Here is a 26,734-nt window from a genome sequence, read left to right as displayed (position 1 = left end):
ACACACACACACACACACACACACACACACACACACACACACACCTGTATATATCAGTGAAGATGTATACAAAACTCACCCATATTCCCACCAGCCCTCTGACCACAGCAATGCAGAGACCCTGAGGTACCCGGGGTCCACGCAGTGCTTAAGAGGAGGGGCAGGAAATCCAGGCCACTACTGCGGAATAAGGGAAAAGGTACAAAAGGCAAGGCGCCTTCACTTCCTTCTGCGTAAGAGAACTCCTGGCCCGATGCTTCCCCATAAAACAAAGGGCCTTGGGGGTTCTGAAGGCTCCAGGATGTCCAGTTGCATGGTTCCAGATGTGTCTGCATCTGCCTGTCTTCCTAGTGTCTGACAGGGGTGGGATGAGCCAGCTCCTGACTTCATCCTTAGGACCACCCCAGTTGCAAGAAGCCTGTGGCTTCAAGCCCCCCTCAGACATCCTGACACAATTCAGGCTCAATTAGCAGCCAAGTCTGGCAGGAAGAAGAGATGTTCCCCATGGCTCCCTAGAACAGAGTCCTCTCAAGGAGAAAGCACATTTCTCAGCTCTCCGGCTAAAAGAAACTTATCAGTCTTTGGGGGGCTAGCAGATGAGTGTGAGGTTTCAAAGACCACCCTCAGCATTGCCCATCTAGTCAGGTCCTGCCCTGAGTGGGAGACTGTTCATCTGGTCTGGGGGGAGGGGAGCCATGGATAAAGTCAGGCCTAAGACAGACTTCTTCATAGTCACAAGAAGATCAAGCAATGAGAAAGGCCAGGGCCTGGTGCTGCTCCTCAGCCACTGTCCTGGCCTGCACATGTGGGCGGGTCCTGGGAGTGAGTTCACTGTTCATCAGGAGCTCCAGGAAGCTCTTAGCTGCTGCCTGTTAGCTATTTCCTGGCGGCAGCGTTGTCCAAACAGCTCCTGTGTAAACAATGACACCATCTTCACAGCTGCCTTCTCAGCTTTACAGGATCCCAAGCACTAGGAATCTGCTCAATGGAAATCTAAAGTCAACCCTAAACTTGGCTACTCCATGTGGGGTTTCACCAAAATTCAACCCAAAGAATGTAGAGGGCAGGGGATCATGTCCAACCCTAAGTCTATGAGAAAGAAGATGAAGACTAAATGTTGGAAGACACATAAATTGCTGCTGGGGCTCACATGAGAAATGATGATGCTAACATGACCTGTGTTGTGGACCAGGCTCCTTGCCATCCTATGCCCTCCCTGGTTAAAGCCTGAGACAAGCCAGGCACATGGTTTCTATTACTAGTCCCATTTTGTAGATTTAAATGTCACCTATGATCACACAGGACTGTTTGCCATTTAAAAAAAAGGCCATGCTCTCCCTATCATATGACCCTGAGTAGCTCAGCAAGTGAATGAATGGATGAATGAATGAATGAATGAAGCAACTTGGGCAGTAGAAAGAGCATTCATTCATTCACTCTGCCATCGACCAGCCTAGTGAACTTCGGCTGGTCCCTTTCCTCTGGGCCTGCCTCAGTTTCCTACTTGTATGGAAAGAAGTTTGGAGCACACCACATTTCTGTGGCTTCTTGTGGTTTGGGTGGGCTTGGGATCTCAGGGCAGCTGCGAGTAGCACATAAATGATCTGCCGCACCTGCCCACCCTCCTAAAGCCAGAGCCCTGACTGGTCTACTGCTTCAAGTTCCACTCTACACATAGTGCCTCTGGGTTACACTTTAGGGACAGCAAGGCCAAGTTCAGGCATAGGATCATTAGGACACAACCAATGCCACCGACTATGAGTACCTCAGCCTGGCACAGAATGGATCCTGGGAAGTCCAAGGAGAGTGAAGATACGCCATTGTGGTGTGCCTCTTGTCCAGGCTCCAACTGTCCAAGGAGCCGTTTTTCACTCACTAACCTCCTTCATGCAGATTGCTTTCATCAAGAAGGCTGGGAGAGACAGGCCTGATGGCACTTGTCTGTAATCCCAGCACTTGGATGGCAAAAGCAAGACCATGAGTTGCAGAACAGCTTGGATGACAAATCGAGACCCACTAGACACCCCAACAAATATTCTGGAACACTGAAGAATCCATCTAAAAGGTGAAGCCTCATACCCAAAGATACCCTGACATTTCTTAGCACGTCAGCAGCTGTATCCAGCGTCAATCAGATAGGCTGGGGAAACAGGACACAGCCACTCCACTGGGCTCTGGGAGAAATGTCTCACAACAGAAGAGAAGGAATGAAGAATTATAGCCTCTCAGGATGCAGGAAGCTGAGGAAAGAGGATTGCCGTGGGTTTGAGGCCAGTCTGGGGGCTATGGAGTGAGTGCCAAGCTGGCCTGAGTTACATAATAAGAAAGGACATCCCTAAAATCTAGGGACCTAGCTCAGTCTACAGAGTACTTGCCTAGCATGCATTAAGTCTGAGCTGGTTCCTTAGCATAGCATAAACAGATGGAGTATCAAGGTCATCCTAGCTACAGATCGTGTTCAAGGCCAACCTGAACTAGATCACACCTCAAGCAGCAACAACAAAAACCTGCTTTGGAAATAAATAACAACCCAATTACAGCCTCTGGTGTTACCATTCATGAAGATGATGATAATGGTGGGCATTCTTCCTTTGTAATAGTGTCAGGCACTGTCTGAGCAGAGCTCTAAGTGTTTGTGCCATCTTAACTCAGTACTCCTGTGAGAGAGGCTTACTATTAGTGTCAGTTTACAGCCAGGAAAAGGCAGAACTAAGGTGTGGATCCTTTTAAGCCCATCCTTGACCCTGACCACATAGCCTCAACATTATGGACCTGGGTTTCCACAGTGGCATTTCTCTCCTATTTGCCTTATGGGTTTGAATGGTGGTTCTATTATTGTGTGAACTTTTAAAAAAGATTCTTCAGCTGGCAGAGGAAGGTGGATCTCTATGAGTTCGAGGCCAGCCTGGTCTACAAGAGCTAGTTCCAGGACAGTCTCTAAAGCTACAGAGAAACCCTGCCTCAAAAAAACAAAACAAAAACTAACAAATAGATTTTAAAAAAAAATTCTTCAAAGAACTAAAAACTACGAACACTGGAGAGAACTCACGAATTTATCTGTACCCCCAGGTCTGTCACTGAATGGCTATGAGGCCTTGGAGAGTTTCTCCACCTCTCTGGGCTGGGGCCCTCTCCTTCACAGCTCAGTAGAAGAGCACTTGCCTACATGTGTAAGATCCTGGCTTGGATCCTTGTGACTGTAAGAAACAAAACAAAAAAATTCAAAGCAAGTCACCTGTGAAACTCCCTCCCAGTGTGTCTGTGTCCATCCTGAAGTTGTCTGATGCCAGACAGAGCAATCACCACTTTATAAGTGGGGACCAGAGGCCCAAGGGACGAAGCACTCACCTCTCTTCAGGGAAGCTTTCACCACTTCCTGACTGGGCTCAGACCTCCCCCACCCCAACCATGCATGTTCTTACTGCACACTCAGAATTACCCCTGGGCTAATGACGACTAACTAAGGATGGTTTGGAGCCACTGGCACTTAAATGTTCTTTTAAAGTCAGATTTCCCCAGGTGTGAGTTATTCCCCTTCACAGGTAGGGGCTCAGGGTCAGAAAAGAAGAAATAAAGCACCAAACCCCAGAGCACATAACCCTGTAACCCTGGGAGGGGGGATCTGAACCAGTCCACCAGTCCACCACCTCCCAAAGCTACGTTACCAGTTGTCCAACCCAGATCCCATCGACATCAGTGCCTGGATTCTGATCCCCACAGCAAGTCACTTCATCTTGCTAAGTCCTAAAACCTCAACTATAAAGTAGGCAGGGAAAGATGCAGGACAGACCGATGCACAACCAGGAAGATGCTTTGCAGTCATGACCAGTTAGGCTCTTTGGGAACAGAAAGGATTTGTGCAGGAGATGGAGAGATGTCTAGAAGGAAGAGAGACCTTCCCTCAACCTACAGGTCCTGAGCGAGCCTGGGAGGCTCAGAGGAGAGGATACTTTACCGGTTGGCTGGACAGTCACTAGTGAAGTATGGCTTTGGGGACCTTCATGTGCTCATCTGCACTATGTAGAGGGGAATCCTAACTGGGTCACAGAGTGCCTGGTGCCTCCCCCACCCCCACTGATTGTAATCAATGAGTAAGTACTTGTTTTTCTGTCTCTAACAGGCAAACAACTTCAACGCCAGTTTATCCAAGTGCCATAGCACCTAGCACCGGATTGTCAGAGACAGATAAACTATAAATCCCACGTGTTCCTAAGCCGGGAATTCAGGCTCCTGCCTCCAAAGGCCAGCATGCTCAGACTCCTCTGTATTAAGACTGAACTGTGAACTTTCATTTAATCTAGACAGCTGGGAGAGAGCTATGCCCTACTTGGTGACCTTTTTACAGATGAAAAAGTTATGGCTCAGAGAAGGCAACTGATTTGTCCAAGACACACAGCAGGTGCAATAAAGCAGGGGGTCTCTCTGAGCCCAGGTTTTTCTGAATTCCAGATTCCCCCTCCCCTGCTGTTTCCCAGTATCCCATAAAGGATCCTGAAAGAAAAAGTCTTTTGTTCTCAGGTTCAGGCTGGCCCTGAACTAAAGGAGGGAGGGCCTGGGGAGGGGAGGGGAGGAGAGAGGAGAAGAGGGCCTGGGGAGGGGAGGGTTGCCAAGAATGGTCCCTGACCTAGCCCAAGACCAGAAAGTCAGAGGGAACTTGAGTCATGACCAGAGCAGAAGAGGGTTCCCCTGGAGTCCAGGCCTGGGGAACAAAAACTACCAAATACAGCCCAAACAGAGGGGACTCAGAGAGCATCAGTGTGCCTTTGGAATTCCTTCAGCTCCCTTGCTAGGTCCCTCTGGGAGCCCAATGCTAAAGGGTTTCCCAGACACTGCCCAGTGCCTACCTGGACTCTAGGCTCCATGAAGATCTGCAGATCTCTGAGATCTGTGATCATACCCACCTCACAATCACAGCCTGCTGCCACCACCACTGCCACCACCCAAGTTTTCTCACAGTTCACTGAAACTTTCTTAAGAGAGGCTATGCCTGATTTGTCAGTTCCTCAGTGTCAAGCTATCGGGACCGAGGCTGAATGATGGAACGGCCTGGACTTCAGTCCCAGGACCTAGCCTCTCTGTGACACCACATTCAAGTTACTTAGTCTCTCAGATTTTGGTTTGTTTGGGATTTTTGTTAAACTTCTTCTAAGGGGGGTTTCTGCCTTGTATTATGAGGGAACTTGAGGTTTCACAGTCAGGACTGTTCAGAGAGGTGATCACATGACTAAGTTGATTATTTTTTTTAACTAGCATCCATTGAGCATAAAGCATATTAACTCAGTTGTCACCTACAAGACCTCAGCAGGACCTCCCACCTGTGGCATGGGTGAATGACTTCTTGTGTGTTATTTTACACGGTGTGAACTGAGGCTCAGGAGACATTAGAGGTTTGCCTAACACTGGGGATGAGTATCAGAAGAACAGAAAAGTTGAAATTTGTTGTCCCACCATGTCCCAACATGGTGCTGCAAGTTTGGGCCCCAGACTAGAGTTTTCAACATCTTTGGGGGTGTGGAAATCCCATGCAAATTCCAGGCCTTGTCTATCAAGAAAGCACCCTTACACAGGTGTGATCCCATTGATTCCCCAAGCACTAAGCTACTTCTCCCCATCCTATAAGGTGACGTCATTAGCCAAGCCTCTACACCCAGGAGATCTACAGGCATACCACAGCACTACCAAACCTTGTTTCCTGGAAAGTCTGAAGGACAGACAACATAAAACAAACAACAACAACAACAACCCAGGAGACAAATTAGAGCTGCCAGAAGAAAATTCAATGAAGAATGAATGGAGGCCAAAGGGGTAGAGGAACAACTTGAGGCAGCAACCATCCCTTGGGTGGGGACAAAGCAGGAGGGCTCCGGATTCATCTGAAACTCTTGAAACTCCTACAACATGAGCAAGTTGAAGAGCTTTGACTAAGGGACGGTAACTAAGAATGGTTTACAAGCATAAAGTATGGAGACAGAGAACCGCACAGAGGGAAAAAAAGAGGATTAAAATAGGGAGTATGACAACAGGCGAAAGTGTTGACATTCTAAAGACAGGCTACGGCAGTAGAAAAGGAAAGCTGAAGGCAGACAGGCAGAAGGATCTTCCAAAGTCCTGCTCAGTGTGAGGTTCTGCCTCAGGCCCTGGCAGCTGCTCCCACCCGGCCCAGCTGACCTGGAGGACTCTCTTGGTGAGGCCGGTCTTTTGCGCGAGCTGCTTCAAGTCCTTGGCATCGGGATTGTGGTTAATGGCAAAGTAAGACTTCATTGTCCGAAGCTGGTGGTGCTTGAAGGAGGTGCGCATGCGCTTTGTCTTTTGGCTGCTGGGGTAGGGCTGGTCACGATCCAGGTGTTCAGCGTCGTTCTCGTTACAACTCAGCGCTGGGAAAGGGACACAAAAGCAGCAGGTAAATTTTCTGACTCTACCTGGTCTGTCAGTTCTGAGCTTCACACCCTCACTACCCACTGACAAATGCATCTAGTTTGGGAACCCAGTTGTGTGCACACAAACGCTGAAAAAGGGATAGTAAACCCAATTTCGATGTAGAGAAAATGAAGCTCTCTGAAAATGTGACCTGCCTAGGGAACAGTGGATTCAAACCCAGGTCTTGGAAAAACAAAACAAAACACCTGGAAGTCATCCTATTGCAAGAGTAATTGGAAGGGCAGCAGCGGAGACTTGTTGATGGCTTTGGGGGTTTCGGATGCTGCACTAAAAGGCTTTCTCTTTATCTTTTATGTGTATTTATTTTGTGTGTGGGTTGGGGGGAAGGGGTTCTGGGATTGAACTCAGGTTCTACAAACTTGGCAACAAGCCCCTTGGCCCACTGAGTCAGTTTGTTAGTCCCTAAAAGGTTTTCTTTGCAAGTCCATAGCGACTGGACACTTACAGCAACTTTTTAAATACAGGTGTTGAGACTGTGGCTCACAAAGGCAAGCCCAGAAACAGCCTCTGAGTCTTTGATAGTGTTCGTGGGCCTGCACTTTTTGTTTCCCAAGCACCCGCCAAGGATACCCCTTAGTAGTGAATGGCACTAGCACCCAGAAGCTGTTGATTAAGGGCTTCCATCAACTCTCCCTCCCGAAGGACTGGGTGGGCTCCAGGCTTCCAGCATTAGGCCTACGGTTGAAAAAATGCATTTTGTAGATTAATCTTCAGCACTGTCCTGTGACTGCTCCCAGTTTCACAGAAGCAAATGGGGTTCTGGGGAGTTAGGAGAAGCTTGGCCATATCGGGGAGAGCCAGGAGGTAGACTCTTACCAGAAGGAAAGGAAGATAGCAATACACAGTAGATGCCTATCTTGTTCTGACTTTATGTGTCACTGTTCCCATTTTAGAGGTGAAGAAACTCAGGTCAAGGAAAGGAAAGGAAGTCACACCCCCACACTAGTAAAGACTGAGCCCAGAGTCAACACTAGAGTCCCCCTGTTTCCTGCTGGAACACCTCCAGGGAAGGAGAGATAAAACCTGACTTCAGGAAGCCCACCCCATCCCAGGGCTTTACTGGGGTCTAGGGAGGACTCTTGGTTGGGGAGCATCAGGAACTGCTCAGCTGATGGACACATGAGCTCCCCAGTAAGTCTCATTTCAACTCCTCCTTTAAGGAACCGGGAAAATATCTTTCACCACAGTGAAAGGCAACATAGTGCATGCCTAGAATAGAGGTGTCAAAACTAGCGGATAAATGCAAATAGTGCCCAGTTAGATTTGAATTTCTGATAAACAGATAATTTTGATCATATGTCCCAAAGACTGCATGGGCCCAAAAGATATTAAAATTTTATCTAAGGTTTATATACTTGGGACATTTCTAAATTTTTGCCATAAATGCAGAATTAAGTGGCTATCCTGACAACACTACCTACAACGCACCTTGGAGACCTCCCTCTCCTCTTGCCCAAATGCCACTGGCTCCCTGAAAAACTCAGACTATTTGGGTCCTACTTCTAAGTTTGAAGCTGTAAGCCAGGGGCAACACTATACGAGGGTTTATATCCACGTGTACCAAAGCATGCAAATGCCCCTTCTCCTCCAACCAGTGTTCCCATCTAGAACACGGAGAGTGAAGAATTTAAAAAGGATCAGACCATGACTCCCACCAGCCAGCAGCACTAACCTCACTCAGGGAATGGAACCTTTTCTTTCTCCCAGTCCTCAGTTCTGCCGGGGTGGGGCAGGCCTCCCCCATGGGGAATCTCTGGGCTCATCCCTCTGCCCAGCCCCCACCTAGGGCCTCACTGCTGTTAATGAGCTCCGTGGGGACCCTGGCGCCCTGTAGGCCCAAGGGAGGTGCCCTGAGCACGGCCTACCGTGGGGGAAGGTGGTATCCAGAGAAGGGAGGGAGGGAGGGGGGCAGAGATGACTGAGGTAGAAAGCTAGAGAAGGAGGAAGGGGGAGGGGCGGGAAGATGAACAGAGCCAAGGGAAAGAAGGAGGAAAATAGAGGGAGAAAACGAGAAAGCTCTGGTGACACGGGGGTAGGTGACTGGACGCGATGAATAGGGAGTCCCGGAAATAAGGGGGATCTCCTCTGTGATGGGGAATTCTTGTGATAGAACTCATCCCGGGGCTCAAGGAGACAAGGACCCTAAGGAAAAGACTTTGGCTAGGAAGTCGAGACCAAGCCAAGGCCCTGCAAGCGTTGAAGGCTGGGGTTGAAACATTAGGAAGCAGAATAGCAGAGGAGGCGCCCACGCTTAGACCCTCCTCACTCGCATCCCTAAAGCCTGGGGCCGTGTGGGGATTCCCCGAGATCGTGTCTGGGGAGGAGCGAGGGTCTGAGAGGAGGGAGAGGACCAGGGCTTTCTTCCCCCCCCCCTTTTTTTCCTCTCAATTAGGCCGATTCAATGGAGCTAAAGAGCTCGTAAAATCATGAATAATTTACTCGTGATCTGTTATTAACCCATCGGGTTTCGAGCTCTTGTCGCTGGGACTGAACCTGTAATCAAATCTGACTTTGCCTCATTTTACTAAAGACGAGACTGTAGGTTCAATTGTCTAAATAATGGATTGGAATCAAATCAGTAATTACGCCGTCAGACGCGTGCGCGCGCGCACACACACACACACACACACACACACACACACACACACACACACACACACGGGGGTTTGGGGAGGCATGGCCGGCCAGCGGATATGCTCGCAACTCCGGCAACCCTGAAGCGCAGAAAACGCGCCGCAAAGTGCAAGTCCGGGGGCCCACGTTGGCCCCGGCCGACCTGCAGCCTGGGTTCGGGGAGATCTGTGTACCGCCTCTGGGACGGGGGCAGCAGTCCAGGACCAGAGGGGCCTTGGGAGGAGGGCGGCCGCGGCTTCCGCCCCGGAAGGACTTTTCGACCCTGCGACCCGAAGCCTGGGTCGCCCTCCCACGGACCCCAAATCCAGGGACCCTCGCTGTGCCCCTTCCCATCAAGTGCCCAGCTGCATCTCCCTAGGCAAGACCGTCTACCCGAGCGCGGCTTTGCAAAGTATCCATGTGTGTGTGTCTGGCCCCTGGCTGCGGGGCGCTTGCACAAGCAAACTGGTGTCCTCGCAATCAGAAGCACGCGTTCCCTTTCCACACACACTGCCCACAGCCTCACCCACCGGGTCCCTCGTTACAACCCCAGCTGCCCCACGGCACACATTGCAGCCATTTCTCTCCTGCCAGCTCCAGGAGAAGAAGGAGGCAAAAGACAGATCTGAAAACTGGCTGCACTCGGCAAGCAAAAAGAATCACCCTCTCTTCCCAACTTAGTCCCGGTAGCTCCGAATAAGTGAGTCGCACAGCCAGCGCCTGTGAGCGGAACGCCGCTCCTCCCTGGGCTGAGAGTCCTGGCGGGTCAAGGCCCAAGACTCCCTTACGCTAGAAGAGCAGACAAACTAGAAACACTTCGGCGGAAAGAAAAGAACAGAAAGGACAGACAGGAAAGAATGTGGGGGTCAAAGAGAAAAATGAGGTAACAGAGGGGCCTCTCCGGAACCCAGCTACCAGTTATATCTACTCTGGGAAGAATAAGGCTGAGCAACAAAAAGCAAAATTAAATCTCGGAGCCTCTCGCTCTTTTCTCACAATCACAACCGGGTGCTACCTGCTGTGTTAAAAAAAAAAAATCAGAACACTCCACACCATGTACCCTAAAGGCCGCTGGATTTGGGTAGAAACGGGCCTGGGTCGATTCTACTCTTTATTTTAGGGCTCTAAAGAACGGCTTCTTTAGCAGCGCTTCCGAGAAATTTCAAATCCCTGAACCAATCTCCACTTTATCACTTAGCCAACCGGGGGTTGCATTCCCCCCTCCCCAATCGGTCACAGGATCAGCAATTTCGTTGGAGCGGAAAAAGGACCTACTCCACTTGTCCCCCATTTCCCTACCTAAGCAGTTCGGGCTATTTAAAGTCATAAGGGCCCTGACTTCTTCCTTCCCCGGCCGCAGGCACAGTCTTGGATGGTTTTGGTTTTGTGCACCCCCCCCCCGCCCAATATTGTAATTTAGACTAGAGGGAAAAGGAGGAAAAAAAATCTCATCATCCGATTTGTTGTTACAGACTTAAGAGGGGGTATAACTGCAAATAAACTAGTTCGGAAGCCAGGCACGTTCCTAAACCTTCCCGGGCCCTGAGGACTTCGGGCAGCTGTTGTGGGACCTTTAGAACCTCCGCCACCTTCCCCCCCCCCCCGAGTCGGAATGGTTTGGGGGTGCAACAGGAAAGCGCCGCACTTCAAAGTAATGTGAATAGAGACCCCAGCAGCCCACTGTGAGGACCGCCTGCCCCTGCTTCTTCGGTTGCTTGCTACATGGGGAAGGGAAATCTCGGAGACCTGGCGGTGCCCCAGGATCCGGCTGGACAGAGGGACCCAGAGCCCTTGAAAGTAACAGCTCTAAGCCTGCCGCCCTGGGCTGTAAGCCAAACCCAACGGTGCCCATGGCCACCACCAGACTTTTCTCTTGGGACCCTCGCAGCCTAGCTCTGGTAGCCTCCCTGCCCTCAGCAATTCCGCTACTCTGAGCATGTTTGGTGTCGTTGCCGCCTTGCTTTCTTTCCCCGCACTTTCTGCACAGCAAAGGGCGCTAGACAAACCAAATACAACTCCTAAACGACAAGATCCTGCATCTGGATCACCAATGAACTAAAGCTTTCTCACCTAGCACTTAAATCAAAGGAGCACCAACTGAAAGCCAGAAGGCTAACGTCCCTTCTACCAGGCACCCTGATGCAGTAGGGCCTGCAAAGCCAGGGGCCAGAGTAGCGTCTGTAAGCCAAGCACACTGAAATCTTTCCCCCCAAGAAGCCAGGGTTTTCAGACGGTCTTGCACTCACCAGCGTTGTAGGCTGCCAGATCCGCCCCAGGTCCTGGACTCTTGCGCTTTCTCGGCCTCCCTTTCTGCACAGTGCCCACGCCGTTGTAGTAGGGAAGACCCAGAGGGTTAGCCCCGGCTGCGCCCAATCCTGCACTCTTAGCTGCTGCGGCTGCGGCTGCGGCTGCCGCCACGTCGGCATGATTGAAGTGTGCCGGGTATTCGCCCTGCAGCAGTGCCTCGAAGTGCAAGCGGCAATAGACCAGGCTGTCCTTCATGCCGAAGTGGTCGCCGGTGGTCAGCATCTTGTTACACGTGGTGCATGTGAAGCAATTGAGGTGATAAACCAAGTCCCGAGCACGCATCACCATCTCTGAAGCCGAGATGCCCAGGTGGCAGCGGGCACAGCGCTGCACAGAGAACCGCCTGTGGGGACCATGGAGGGAGGGGCTGTGGGGACACATAGTTGGACATCCCCCCCATATCCCTGTACTCCTCCTTCAGGTGCTGCTGCTATTGCTGGGGGTGGGGGCTCCTCAAGATGGACAGCCTGCACTTGACTGAGGATTAGTAGAGAGGGAACTAGATTTTAACCCAGGCCTGGCCTACCTGAAATAGTTTTCCTTAACCATTTTCATACCCACAAGAGATTCTACTTTATTCAGAACCTGAGCAAGTCTTAAGAAAGACTTTACTTAGAACAGGGAGACACTCCCTCACTTACCCCTTCCTCAACCTTTGCCCCTGCCCTCCAGACCAGCACCTGGGAATCTTACACACCGCTGTAATTTGGAAGAAACAGAGATGGGGAAAGAGAGAAACAGAGACAGAGACACACAGAGAGAACACATAAATAGGCCCTAACTCTAATGCTGGGAGGAGAAAGAGGGACCTAGGCTCTTCAATCCTGGCCAACTTTTATTATCACCCCTACCCCCAAAGACCCAGAACTACTGCCTGTCCTCTCTCCCTCCAGCTTGGTTCCACATCAGCCAGGCTGCCAGAGTTTTGGGGTGTCTATTTCTGTCACTTCTGGTTGAGTCAAGAAACTTCAAAAGAGAAAGGAGTGTGAAGACCTCCCCCACCCAAGCTGAGTTTTTAAGCGCCCTAGACTCAGAGAGGAGGGTAACCAGCTTTTCTGTCCTTATATGTCATGATTCTTTCCATGAGTACACCAAATTGCTAATGTAGAAAGTTGTTGTCAAATTTGGTGGGTGCTGGCTTGGAGGAAGAAGGTCTTGGGGAGGGCAACCTCTACTGGAAGCAAAAGGAAAGGAGCCGGACGATTCGGTCCCTAAGGCCAGGGGGTCTGGGCAGGATCTACCTGTAGTAATCTTCTTTACAGTAGATGCTGCCGTCCTTGCTGAAGCAGGTCAGCTCTGACTCCAGGTTCAGCTTGCATTCACAGCACTTGAGGCAGCGCATGTGCCACTGCTTGTCCACTGCCAGCAGGTAGTATCTGTCAGAGATCTTGCCCCCACAGCCAGCACACAGCGCAGCTCGGTCACTGCTGATGGACGGCATGGTCTACAAAGGGAGAAGAGAGCACTGTAAGCGGCAGTGTGCTCCCACGGAGAAAACCCGCCCCGAGCTCCTTCCTTGGCCCAGACTAGCCTTGAAATTCACCTAGGCGGCAGTCTGGAAGGGCAGCCCATTTTCTCCATCTAACAGGCCTAATCTGAGCAGCTATGGGCCCAGGCTATGCACTCAGCTCCAGGAAAGCACCCAGACAAACCGCAGCTCCAATTTCAAGTTCTAAGTTGATCTCGGGCCTTAGGTCTCCCTATTCTTGCCCTCCAGCCCTTAGCCCCTCTATGCCCCTGCTGCCTTTAAATATTGGAATAGAGGGAGCTCTTCTCCCAATTTCTCCAAGGGAATTCCTCAAACTGTTTATTCACAGCCCTCGTTCCCAGGAAAGAGCTAAGGGATGAAGTAAGGTGAGTATTAAAAGTCTTGCTGCACACACACATATACTCTTCAGAGAGGCCGCAGGCAAGGTTCCTGACCACAAGCCTCAGTAGGCTCCGGATCCTTCAGCCAGGGCAGGTTCAGCAACTTCGGGCTCCTCTGCCACACTAGCTGGGTCCCGCTTGGGTCTTGGGAGGTTAAGAGGGACATAGGGCCACCTTCCAAGAGTGTGCAAGGCAGGACCAATCCGAATCGTTTTTTACCAAACTGAGGAGCAGGGGCGTTTATCCAGAAAGGGTTCAGGGGAAACCGAGAGGTCAGTGAGCTGTGGCTCTCCTCTAAAAGGGAGAAGCACGGGCCAGGCTTCCCACCTCCTCTGTTTCTAAAGGTCACTCTGCAGCCGCTACTCAGCGTCTGCTAGTCGGGCCCCGGGGGAGGCTATTTGGGGCCGGGACGGCGGAGCCAGGTACAGAGAAGCCAGGCCAGAGCCTGAACTTCGAACTATCGCCTGGTCAAATTAGGCAAGCTAGAAGTACGAGGACGCGAGCAACGAAAATTGCTAGCCCAGAAGTCCCAGGGCCCTGAAACTGAGCTAGGGAGAGAGCCCGACTGTCAGGAGACTGAAAGCGACGCAAACCAACCAGAGCCACAGGGCTCCCAGCAGTTCTCCCTTTTCCTGAGGCGCCAGCTGTAGCGCCAGCAGCCGAGTGGTGAAGGATTAGGACTGTGGACCGGAGCGCCGGGCGAGGGGAGAAGAGTGTGGCCTTCACTTCCAGAGAATGTTCTCCTCTACCCTCTGGGTCCAGATTTGAGTTTCAACCTTGACTCCCTCCTCAGCGCCAGTAGCCAGGTTTCCTTTGAGCCTGGCTCCCGGGGCCTCGCACCCTGTCCAAGGATCCCCGGCATTGGTCCCGTGCGTCTCTAAGGACTCTCCCCAAAGTTCGGGGAGAAGAGGCACTGGCCGACCCCGCTAGGTCCCAGTTCTCAGTCCCAACTCCACAGCCGCGCGCGCCTACCGTCTCCGTGTCGCCGCGGTCGATGGCGGAGCTGATGGCCGGAGCCTCGCTCTTGGCTCTGCGGTCCATCTCGTCGATAACCCCGTGCACCTCGGGGCCCGACAGACTGTGGAACAGCATCGCGGCGGGACCGGGGACGCGGCTGCCCCGAGGAAGGGCTTGCCCCCCGCCTCAGCTGCCTGGCGCTCCCGGCGTTAACCGGCCTGGTGCATCTCCACCGCGGCCCCGGCCCCGCCCGAGCTCGGCTGTGCCCCCAGGCCAGGCTCCGGGCCCCGGGCCCCCGCGGGCCAGCACGCCTCTCGCAGAGGCGTGGGGGCAGCTACATCGTGGGGTGCCTGAGCTTCGGCGCCGAAGCCAGGGTCACGAGGTCAGAGGGTTAGGTGGGGGCGGGAGACCAGGGCAGAGGTCGGCGCCCGCAGCGGGCGCTTTTACGCCGCGGGCATCGCTCACTAGGCTCCGGCGCCCAGGGCGCAAATCAGGGGCGCAAACTCTGCCTCGGGAAGCTGCGGCTGCAGTTGGGGTTCACCCAGGAGCAGTCAGGTGCTCTGGACGGCCAAGATGCCTGGACGTCTCCTTCCCCTCGGGGTGTGTTCCCAACCAAAGGCGAATTGGAGTAGGGGTCTCTGCGAAGCCTGCGAGCTGAGCCGAGCCACCCAGAGAATTGAAGAAGAGGAGGAGGAGAAGGAGGAGGAGGAGGCGGCAGAGGAGGAGGTGGAGGAGGAGAAAAAAAGAGGAGGAGCAGAGTGGGAGGAGGAGCCGCGGGCCCTCTCCAAGCGCGCGCCGGGCTCAGCCTCGGTTCTGTAGTCCGCGCCAGCGCAAGCCTCCGCGCCTTTTCTACAGCCGCGCCTGACATCACGTCCTGCCGCCGTGCCATTGGTCGCGCGGAGCCCCAGGCCTTGGCAGCGCGTGCTCCGGGAAGGCGGGAGACCCAGAGGGAGGGGTGAGGCTAGAGGCGAAGAGGAACGGAGAGGAGGTGGTGGGAGCTGGTGGGCGAGGCTGGAGGAGGAGGCGGGAGGGGAAGGAGGAAGGGAGGGAGAAGGGAGAGCGCAGGGTTTGGAGTTTCTAAGCTGCTAACAGTTTCCTGTGTTTCTTCTGGAAGGAAAATTAAACCTTTCCTGTCGTCTCTATCCTAAGAAAGCGCAGCCAAAAAATACTTGAGGCGGTCTCCATTCTCCCCTTTTGCCTCTGGAACCGGGGGTGGAGGACCAGGGAAGTGTACAAGCCTAGAATACAGTTTCAAGAGCCTTAGACTGCTTCCCGCCCAGCTCCGCTTTGGGCGCTGCTCTCCAGACTATGTGGGGGCAGCGGCGCAGGCCTCCTGAGAACCAGGCTTAGGAAACACTCGTGCACTGACTCCCATAAGCAGAGGGCCAGCCAGCACATCCTTGCTCCAAGTGAGCTAGGGACTGTTCCGTCAGGTCAGGCTTGTAGCTTCTGGATTTCCCTTTGTCTCTCCAGTCTAGAAGAGTAGGGGTAAAGTAGGTCTTTAGAAAGTCAGAAAGCGAAGCAAGGAGTTCATAGTTATCTCATGTGTGTGCAATGTGATCTCAAGAAAGTGACTGTTTGACTTTCTCAATGGGAAACAAGAACGTCCCCTCCTTCGGGGTGTTTGGGTGTCATGAAAGAAAGAAAAGTTCCGTGGAAAGTGCCTGGAACATAGTAGGCACTCAGCAAATTCCTTAATTGTTCCCTTTTTCCTCTCCAACTCAAAACTTTCTCACTCTGGGATACACTTGGCAAAGAACACAGGTCCATTCCCTTTCTATGGTGCATTCCATTCCACTAGTACAGTCCACCACCGCGCGCGCGCGCGCGCGCGCACACACACACACACACACACACACACACACACACACACCCCTACCTTATGGTATCTGGGCCCACCCAGACTCCTGGTTGCCCAAGGACCAACAATAACGAGGCCTGCCCAGCAAATCCCAGCTGCCAGCCTGAATTGAATCTCTTGGCTGAATGTAAAGCAATGGCCAGGTGTCTGGTGAACAGGGATTCAGGAAGTAAAAAGTGATTTTGAGTTGGGGGGAAAAAAAGGAGACGGCAAGTCAGTTACAGAGACTCTTATGGATCCATTTGGCAAGCTGCTTTCATACTCTGTGATGGGGGGAGGGGGTCATAGAAGTGTAATCTGAAATGTCTGCATGCCTGGCACAACCAAAGGGAAGCCAGGACCTCTGCAGTTTATCTCACAGGGCACACAGTTGGGGCAGCATGAAACCACACTTTCCACAAACTGTGCAAAGCTTTTGCACATGAATATGAGTTACACGTGTGGTGCCCAAGTTTGTGTCCATGTTCATCTCTTTTGGCAATAAAGCCAGCACGAATTTTATTTTTGTGGCAAAACCACAGGCAGCACTAGTGCACAGGGGATGACTACAGGTTCACGTCACACCCAAGACGTCATCCGAACACCCAGCACTAACAACCTTCTCTGAGTTCCTACCAGGCATATTTGCAAAAATTCGTCAAGTTCTCCTTTAGTGTGTACACACTGAACGCATAATGATGTCCTAACTTGAGGCAAAGACCATCAGCATAAAGACAGGAATGTCCATTTCACACATTCAGATTCAGTGCCTGCATAAATTCTGACCTACAGTCACCTCTAGGAATATACAAGCGTGTTATACTGGGGTACCTGGTACACTACTTTTTAAAAGCAGGAAATGAAATTTGAATCTGGGATTCACAAGGATTCATTAGGATGTCGCTCAAAGGCGTAGAAAACTTTTAAAAACAAGCTTAGAGTGTATGTCCTTGGCGCTGGCTGGGTTCAAGGGGCTGCTTCACACCTTGGAAACTTGGAAGGGTGTGTGCTCTGTGACTATCTTTATAGAGCTACCCAGGAAACAGGGATCTATACCCATAAACAGAGTCACACGATTCGTTACCCATCTCTCTGACCAGCAATTCCCAACAGTCCTTGGCCTGAACTCTCCGGCCGGCCGTTGGGATCGCCACCCTGGGCGCTTCTCTATTTATGCCTAAAGGGACGCGAAAACTTCAGTTAGAGGCTCAAGCACATCTCCCGCAGCGGGTCGGCATCTGGGCACCCCGGCCCTGAGTTCAGAGGCCGCTAACTTTGCTAATCACTGGGGGACATCGCGCAACTGCTTTGCCCTGTTCTCGGAGACTGAGCAAGGCGAGGAACAGGCTGTAAACACAGATCCTGACACGTGAGTGACATTTACACAGTGCTAGGAGACGCAGCCTAGGGAGAGGCAGGAGGTGGGGTGGAGAAATCAGGCAAAGACAGGTAACTGGGCTATTCACAGAGGCACTGAAGAGCGGCCCCTCGACCCCCCTCCCTCGGTCAGGGGTAAAGCATCCTCAGCTTCAGGTACTCTAGGTACTCCCGTTTTGTGGAAGGTGACAGGTGAACCGGATTCAGGTCTGGCCACTGTCGCCCGCTGCCTACCTCCCCACCATCTGCTTCCCCGCAGACTAGCAGACCCGGCGCATAATGAGGTAGCAGCCTCCAGCCGGCCACCGTGACTAACTCAGAACAAAAGCTCTCCTTCCACGCCTTCTCCAACAAAAGGGCCACCAGCCCCGGCGCTCCCCAAAGGCTGCCGGGCTGCCGGCTGCCGGCTGCAGAGAAGCCGCGCGCAAACTTCCCGGGGTTCCCGGGGCTGACGGCGCCGCCAAGCCCGGGCCGCGGAGGGAGGAAGCGCCCAGCGCTGAGAGAAAGTGAGGCCAGGCCGGAGGAGGAGAGAAGGGGAGAAGGGGAGGAGGGCGCTGGTCGCAGCGGAACCAGGGTGATTGATCTGCTAGCTGTTCCCGGAGCTCCGTCCCGTTATTAGAGACGGCCAAAGCAGGGCCACGCAAATACCCTCCGAATCGCCAACTAATTGACGCTGCAGGCAACTATTTCATTGTGCGCGCTGGTTTTATGTCTTCATAGCCGGTGATTGACAAGGTGTAATTAGTCATCTCACTCGGTGATAAACATGGGCACCCTCCTCCCGCGGCATCAGGCCGAGTGTACCAGCAGAGGAAGCGATAGTTGACGCTGATATACCATTAAATCAAAATGAAGACGTTCAGAAGTGTGTGTTTGCTGTGACGCTCTCGTGGTTTATTTCTCAAATACGGCACCAACAGATTTACTTGATTTGCAAGTTAACTACAACATTAACTGGTTTTATTTATTTTGCCTCTTCCTTCCTCTTCCTAGGCAGGGATGTTACTCTTGGAGTATGTGAAGACAGTTTGCTTTTTGACAAGCGAGCAAGCGGGCGCCCAGATTTCTGCAGCCTTTGGAGTCTCCCCGGAGGGAAAGGCAGATAGAGCAAACCTCGGACTAGGGAGCCATCCCGGAAGGGCTCCGAGCAGGGGAACCGCCCCTCTTGGCCCCAGACTCTCCAGCCTGGGGCTCAGGGCTTGGGTAGTACAGAAGGATTGCTCAAACTCTGAGGATGGAGCTGGGATTTAGGGCTTCAGAAACCTCTCGAATGACAACTGTGGGGGAGAAAGAGGCTTTGCCAACATTTCTTCCCGGCCTCACAGCGGAAAGGACTGTTCTCTTAAAGCTGTTTGCGGCAGTCATAGGGCCAGTGGCCCATCGCTGTTGAGCCTATTCCCTGTGTAAAGCCTAACTTCTCCAGGCTGGCTTGTACCATTCAGCAAATTATACTCCTTACTAAAATGGGTCTTGCTCAGGAAAAATAGTTCTCTTTCTCTGTCTGTCTGTCTGTTACTGATACTGATGCTGGTTACTCATTTCAGAAACCTGGACGCTTACATTTTAAGAGGGAGGAGACCTGATCTGTTTTGAGAGCATCGACTAAACAAATCCACCAACATCTGAAAATCAGTCTCCAGGCTAAGCCCTGCAAACCCCTAGGAGACCCCATTGGGGAAAGCTTCCTGCACTTTCCCTTCTTTCTAACCTCTGCTTCTTGCTTATAGAGTAGAGAAGTGAAATGATGGTTTCCCCCACCAGGCAAAGGAATGTGGAGAGCAGGCAGCACCAGGAAATGGCGGGGTGAGGGTCATAGGGATGGTAGAAAAGCCCTGTACCTCAATGTCCTCTATTCCCAGTCTTGGGGGGGCGCTTGTTCTGGGAAGGGGGAGTCTGCTTTATGCTGATGGGCAAGGTTGTTTGCAGCCCCAAATCTGCTCAGGCATGGCTCTTTTCTCTATGAAATCGGCTCATCGCTTTGGTCATACCACACTAGAGATCTGCTGATCACCAGTATTGACAATATAAGTCAATGAGACCTTCATTATTTCCAAGAGGAGCCCCATGTCTGTGACATTAGAACAGAGAAGTAGCTTAGCCCATGATAAGCAGATAGGAGCCCAGTTCTTCCTCCTCTTCTCCCTGTAACAACCTGAACAATTCTGAAATTGCCTCCCTGGGCATCAGCTAAGAAGTTTGGGGCACTAACCAGGGCGCGCTCTCTCTCTCTCTCTCTCTCTCTCTCTCTCTCTCTCTCTCTTTCTCCTCTCTCTCTCTGTTGAGTCTTATTAAATGCACTGAACTTAAAATGAAACACGAAGTGTGAATTTCAGGTTTGAACCTGATGTATTAGAAACATGAAGGTTGGCAGCTCTGTCCCCCCTCCCGCCTTTCAGTAGCAGGTATTAATATTGTATTAAATGTTATGAGAAAGTAAGGACTGCAAAGAGGAATGTGCTCAGGTGCAATTTTGTCAAGGTTTTTATCTATGATTATGGTTCCAGATGTAGAAACTCCCGGAGGAGGAAAATGAGGGGCTGCTGGCATGTGACATGTGTTTTAAGGTGTTTGGCAGTGTTTCTCAAAGTGGTGACAAAATGTTCAATTTTATTGCAGGGAATTGGTAAGAGAAATAGGAATTCTAGGTCAGACATTGTTCACCTTCAGCAAAAACAATTTACCATTATTGATTAGGGTGTGGAAAGTTTTATCTGGGCCTTCTTGAAATCACACTGCCAACAATATAAATCTGTCAAATCAAACTATTCTTAAAGAATAATTGCAACAAAATACACAATAGCTAATTGCATTCCCACCCTCTCCAGCTAATTTCCACAAAAAGGTATACCCTACCCTGAAATAAAAAGGAAAGTGAATATTGCAACAAGAGGTTTTCCTTGTATTTCATGAGCTACAACTATAGCTTGCATCTAGCTATAGTGTTCAGTTCTTTTAAATCTAGTCCAGAATAACAACCAGTTCTAGAACGGACATTTTACTACCCCCTGCTCTGCAAATCTACACACACACACACACACACACACACACACACACACACAGAGAGAGAGAGAGAGAGAGAGAGAGAGAGAGAGAGAGAGAGCGCTTTAAATTTTCTCACACAAGCAACCAAAGTTGCTTAAATGAGGAATCAGGAGTACTCTGCTGGAGAAAGCAGGCAGTGTGGTGGCCATGGGGGAGGAAGTAGATAAAGCACCAGGTGGCTGGCAACCCTTCCACTTCCACATACTTGATACTGGAAATATTTCCCACCAGCCTTTCTTATTCAGAAGCATCTCTTCCTCCCTCTCAGAATGCAAGGCACCCTAAACTCCATTTTGAACACAAGTTTCTCTATAAATCTTTTATAAGCTTCACACACAGCAGCATTAATAGATTCTAGTGTCCGCCATGGCTCACTAGCCTGAAGGTGGGGTTGCTAAATATTTCCATAGAACAGAAAGAGGTTTTGCTTCAAGATTCTGGGCCTGGTTTCTCTCTGGATTCCCCCCAACAAAGTCCAAGAGACTGTACCCACAAACTGGCACCTCTGCTACTGTCACCCCACTCCTAGCACAGCAATTCAACCCACCCTTTCTGTCTTCCTAGCTGGGGAACACTGCTTTGGGTTCTTCAGCTTCGACATGGTTTTACCGTCACAGATCACACTAGGCTTCAACCCAAATTACACCTTCCTTATGAATCCAGACACTTTCTCTTTTTAGTGTGGATCCAGGCATTTTTCCAACTGGAAAAGTGAGTTTGGGAGAGAAAATGGCTAACATGACTATCATCTTATCCAGAGCTCTTAGCAAGACCCTTTCCCATCCCCAGCTCAACTTCCCCAAGTCTGATTAGCTGTCCAGAGAAGTTGCCATTGTCTCTTTAGGTGAGAAATGAGTCATTTCCCACAGATGCTTCAGCTGAAGCCCAGCCCCTAGGCACCTCCCCCAGCATTTTTATTCTTCCATTAATTAAAACAACTAATGTCCCAATTTTTATCTTTGCATGAATGGAAATCATTAGAGCCCTTGCAGGTATATGGGAAATTCTGTTTGCTTAAGTATTCACACTTTGATTTCCTATAGACTCATTTTTTTTTCAAGCATAAAGAGATTCAAACAAAACAAAAACAAAAACTCTGACACCTTGCTATGAAATATCAAAACTAGTTTGCAATGAGATCACAAGGATCTCTGGTTGGAAGAAATGTTCAGAGAGCCCTATACTAGCACCAAAGCTGACAGTTAAGACAGACATTCATAGGTCGGCAGACTGGGTTTTTTAATTCGTGCTTGTTTGGAGTTAGATGAGCTCATCCAAATTGACTTTCAAACCACTGTGTCACCCTCAAAAGTGAATAAGAAAAAAAGACAGAGGACAATTGGGTCTGCTTGAAACTTCCCCATCAGTTGACCAGTTCAGCATACAGCTCCATTTCTGGGAGCAGCCATAATTAGAGCGATCTATTTTGCATTTACTTCTCTTTGCAAGCAGTACATTATCCACTCTTCCCATGCTTATTAAACAGTGCCACCTGCACCAGACCCAGCGAAGCTCTCCCATCAGTCAGGCCTGGCTAAGGGTCCCAGATCATATATTACCATTAACTAAAGCCCGCTTGAACCGTTGATGGTGAGTAAAGGCAGCAGTTTCTAGGACCTGTTTATAAAAATCTTTCCAGCAAAAAAATGAATTCCTCAAATTGTCATCTTTTATAAACCTGTTTCATTTTCTCTATATAGCAATTCAAGCAGCAATTAGCAAGTTGTTTAATTAATGAACTATCCTCTGCATGTCACCAAGGTGCCTCCAGCACAAATGTTCATAGGTACTAGCCAACGAAGTCAATATTTTGTCACTCAAAGCCTCTGAAGCTGACCACCTTGATAGCCCTAATGGCATAAAATAGGATTCGAGGCGTCCAAGACAAGGCTAAGAGGCAAAGAACAATTTTCAGGAAAACAAGCATGGATCCAGAGGCAGAAGACAGCAAGACAGAAGCAGAGAAGAGAGAGAAGGGACGAATCTGCATAGACATCAGTGGCTAAGAAAGGCACAGGAAGTTTCTAGCAAATATAGGACCGTTTCTGACATTCAAATCCAAAACTGATGATTTACATGGCTTTAAGAGCCTCAAACCTCATTGTGGCTCCTTCTTTTAAAAAGCTTCCTGCTTTGTTCCAAATACTGCTTATCGTTGGTATTGTCAACAGCTCTGCGGCTGGGAGAGATTAATTAAGTGATAGGTCAGACACAATGAGGTGAAAGGGCATGTCCACCCAATCAGGGCTGATTCGTCCATTTCAGGGTGGAGCAACTTATTTTTTGGAGACACACACACACACACACACACACACACACACACACACACACACACACACAGAACTGAGAGAGAGAGAGAGAGAGAGAGAGAGAGAGAGAGAGAGAGAGAGAGAGAGCCCAATTTTAGTTCCATCTCAAGGGGGATTTGTCCACAGGGATGTCTGAGCTCGTCTGGTGAGGGGTATATAGCTGGAAAAGAATATTTTGCAGACAGAAAAAAATAATCTAAAACTCTCCACTCTGTCTTTTTGAGGTATGAAACGAATCCCAACCATCAATCCTGTTTGCTGCTGAAGTTTTCCAGGCTGGGTGAGAGCATATTTTTGTAAATATGATTATCTTACAAAATAGCTAATTGGATGGTTATAAATAAGATTGCTATATAACAATAAAAATTTAAAAGTTAATTTTCACTCCCTTCTCCTCTCCCTAAATGTTTGATGCAAGGCAACTCCTTCTCTCAAGCCCACTTTTAATTTCTAGAGAGCAAAATGAGAGAAAAACAGGGAAAAGAAAGAGACTAGGAGAGGCAGGAGAGGGAATAAAGGAGGGAAAAGGGGAGGGTATGGGTGTTATGGATGATATTTTTCCAAACCAACTAGAGATTATCTTTAAACCTTCATCCTCCACCCCTCCACACCTTTCTAAGTAAATCTATAGATTAATGAGAAATTAGTTAATGGGGGAAATTCATGTGGTTAGTTAGCTTGGTTACTAAGCAGAAGGGGTGGAGGACTTTAGATCCCACCCCCCAAAATGGTTCCTTCCCCATTTCTTCCTTGGTGCATCAGTGTGGGTCAAAGCTGGTTGCAAAATTGTGTGTGTGTGTGTGTGTGTGTGTGCAACAGAGAGATGGATTGACAGACAGACTGATGTAAACTCTGAGCCTGTGAACAAGGCTGGGTCACATTAAAGTAAATTGCTCTGGGCAGACTCCAAATAAGAGATTTGGAATATTTTTATTTCATTCTTGAACATGTCTGCTAATAAAATGTCCATTTTCTAAGTTTTTTCTCTTCTTTTCTTTTTTTTTTCCAGATGAGTGTTAAGCAACCATAGGGATGTTATTCAATTGACTAGCCATTTCCCTTTGCCAGAGAAACTGAATGCTAGTTTCTTAGTTATCCAATTATTTAAATCATCTGGGATCTATCTATAGTTCTAAAACTGAGCAGAAATACTTAACAGCCTGATCAATAGCCATTGACCGTCAACATACCTCGCACCCTAACATGCACAGCTTGATCATGTATATTTGATCATTGAAAAATTCAAAGCATCTTTAGCAGTAAGTATATCAAGCTTACCATAAAACAGTTTGTCTCTTTCGGTGGTCTTAAAAAAGAGTGTGAGCTGCTCTCTCTCTGTATCCATCTATCCATCCATTTACACACACACACACACACACACACACACACACACACACACACACAGAGAGAGAGAGAGAGAGAGAGAGAGAGAGAGAGAGAGAGAGAGAGAGAGAGCTCTTTCTGGAGAATTTATTGCTCATATATTTGATGAAGAACATGGTGATTAACTGCAAGGCTGTACATCTGGGCAGCACTTCATATCCATTGCAATAATAAAACACCTTTTTTTTTTTTACACATTTTAGCAGAAGAAAGGCTTAGTCCTGCCCACAGATTCAGAGGACCCCAGAGTCTCTGTGTGCGAAACCTCCTTGTTATAAATCCTGCCTTCCTCTTAAGTGATGGCACACACAATTGCACCAAGGGGCACTAAGTTTACTGTGCAAAAGCATTGCAAGAAAAGCTGGTTCCTTCTCCAACCATGCAACGATTTGAAATATATACAGCTGGTTTTTACACCCCCAATCTGCTTGGCAGCAAACTAGGGCAAGAGTCCAAGTCAAGGGCCACAGGATCCTCAGGGCCGGTTTCCTGAGCATGTGCCACTGGGATCTAGTTACCCCACAAAGAACCGTTTGAGTAGAATTTTCTCATATTCAGGGTTCAGAAAACTGTTTCCAAGTTTCTCCATAAGAGAACCCACAGATCCATTCAAATTACTTTGGGGATGTGACCCAAAGAATACATCTGGCAAAACTGTTTCGAGTTCTCAGTACAAATTCTTAGAACCTCAACACCAGAGACCACCACAACCCCCAACCTGGAAAAAAAATTACCTGCAAAACCTCCCATCTCCGGAGTCCCCTGCTCTGTATTGCAAACTGTGATCAGCACAAATTATTCGGGGACCCTTCTTTCTAAAAGCAGCAGCATCTGGGCCGAGGCTCCCGTCTTTACAGGAGGGAGGGGGGACTTCATATGATAATACGTGTAATATGATATGGAATGACAGAATGCATGACAGTTGCCCATAATACAGAGAAGTCAGTCAAAGGACAGAGGGGACATTTGGATAATTACCATCCATTGGCTAGTCAATCACTCGAACACAGAGAAACTGCACAAAACCCACAATGGAGTTGGGAAACAAAAGAGACCCGAGCCAGACTCAGGATTAACCGGTCTAAAGCGATCTAAATGCTTTTGTGTCTGAAGAACTGAGGCTCCCGGGTTGTCCCCCCACCTCATCCCAGGGAACTAATTGCTGGGATCAGAGATAAGGCTCTCTCCTTCCTTTCCGAGTTCTCTTTGTAGACTGCTCACCACGCAATGAAAAACAAATGATTTCTGTGTGTTCATTAAACTACTTTAAAGTTAAGGGGTGCAGGAGGGAAGCTAGGTGTAGCCCACTGTCCTAAGGTTGAAAGGCTTCCCCCTTGGAAGGTGCTAGAACAGGCTCCCTTGGTGTTAATTCTTTGTTTGAGGGTAAAGTCTTTCCTTCTTGCCCCTTGGAAGCGAATGCTCCTGCACCTGACTGAGGCTGGGCAGCTGTCTTCGTTCTGGCAGAGATGGAGGGCTGGTACCCGGCTTTGAGTGAAAAGTCTCTCTGCGTTGCCCCCACACCAGAAAAACACCAGGTCCCCTGTCCAGAGTTAAAGACCCAAACTGCATATCTAATTAAGTGGGGGCAAAGGGGTATTAGAAAAGAGCGTGTAGTCTTCAACATGGGAGGGTGCTGCCGACGGAGTGGTCAGAGAGAAATACTTTTTAAATTGAGGAGTGAGAAAGAAGGAACAAGCCTTTTTAAACCGGGAAGGAGAGAAAATAGGCTTTTTGGGGAAAGGAATAGAGACCCACTTCTTGCTTAGGGAAAGGAGAAGAAAAGGGGGTGATTCCTCTAGAGACATCAGGAAATGGTGACTTCAGAGACCAAGAGATGGGGGAGAGAGAGGAAGAGAATTCCTTAAAAGACGTGGACTCTAGGGCTCCGTACTGAAAGCCAGACACTTCACTCCCAGGACTGGTAACTATCACCCAGTTCTTTCCAGGGTCTCAATCCACAATTCATCTCGTGTCCCTGGAAGGCCCTCGCAGGTTTCCGGCTGGTGGCAGCCGAAGATTCTATGCCGACCTGAGGGTGCCCACGGTGACCCAGCCCAGCGCCTTGCAAGGAGCCCTCCCTGACCCTGCGCCTCTTACCTTGGTGAGCCCTCGGCAGCGGGTGAGGCAGACTCTGCGGGCAGCCCCGGGCCAGGGCCGGGGCGCGGGGGGCGGAGGTGCAGGACTGGGGGGCAGTAGCAGGGTGAGCACTGGCGGGACTGGCACGGTGCCCAGAGGAGGGGACCGGGAGGAGGGCAGCCCCGGGGCCTGGCGATGCCCGCAGGAGACCGGAGAGGGGCGCCGAGGAGCGAGCCGGGGGACCAGGGGCTCCCTCCTGGGGCCGGCGGGGCGCTCCAGCCTGAGGGGCCAGCCCGGGAGTCCGGGCGGCACAGCAATCGGAGAGGCTGTTGGCTCGCCTGGACTGACAAATCAATCAGGGCCCGCGGAGCCCCGTGAGCTGCCACTCTGGCTGCGGCGCGCCGTCCCCGCGAGCCCCGCGCTGCCAGCTGACGGCCGCCTTGAGTGGGCTCGGATGGACCGCGGTCATTAGGCTGCGGGTTCTGGCGGGGCCTGCGGGGCTGGCAGGAGCGCCCTGAGGAGG

General features: G+C 50.3%; 1 protein-coding gene across 2 annotated transcripts in view; it reads right to left on the bottom strand.

The window, feature by feature from the left end:
- Positions 1-26,727, bottom strand: part of Lhx2 (LIM homeobox 2) — a 28,587-nt gene extending 1,860 nt beyond the window's left edge. Inside the window, exons 1-4 of one of the 2 annotated variants that reach the window (XM_005345950.2) lie at positions 26,233-26,727; positions 12,600-12,802; positions 11,298-11,701; positions 6,169-6,374 (exon numbers count right to left, since the gene is read on the bottom strand). In XM_005345950.2, coding sequence (XP_005346007.1) covers positions 6,169-6,374; positions 11,298-11,701; positions 12,600-12,799 — 810 coding nt within the window. In that variant the 5' untranslated portion in view covers positions 12,800-12,802; positions 26,233-26,727. Of the gene's footprint in view, positions 1-6,168; positions 6,375-11,297; positions 11,702-12,599; positions 12,803-14,199; positions 14,981-26,232 lie in introns of those variants that run through there. The other variant, XM_005345948.3, reaches the window with a different exon arrangement.
- Positions 26,728-26,734: the final 7 nt, after the last annotated feature.

This window comes from Microtus ochrogaster, chromosome 4, assembly GCF_000317375.1.
Source record: "Microtus ochrogaster isolate Prairie Vole_2 chromosome 4, MicOch1.0, whole genome shotgun sequence".
Lineage (NCBI taxonomy): Eukaryota > Metazoa > Chordata > Mammalia > Rodentia > Cricetidae > Microtus > Microtus ochrogaster.
The sequence above is the reverse complement of the archived record's forward strand: the minus strand, read 5'-3'. Positions and strand labels throughout refer to the sequence as shown.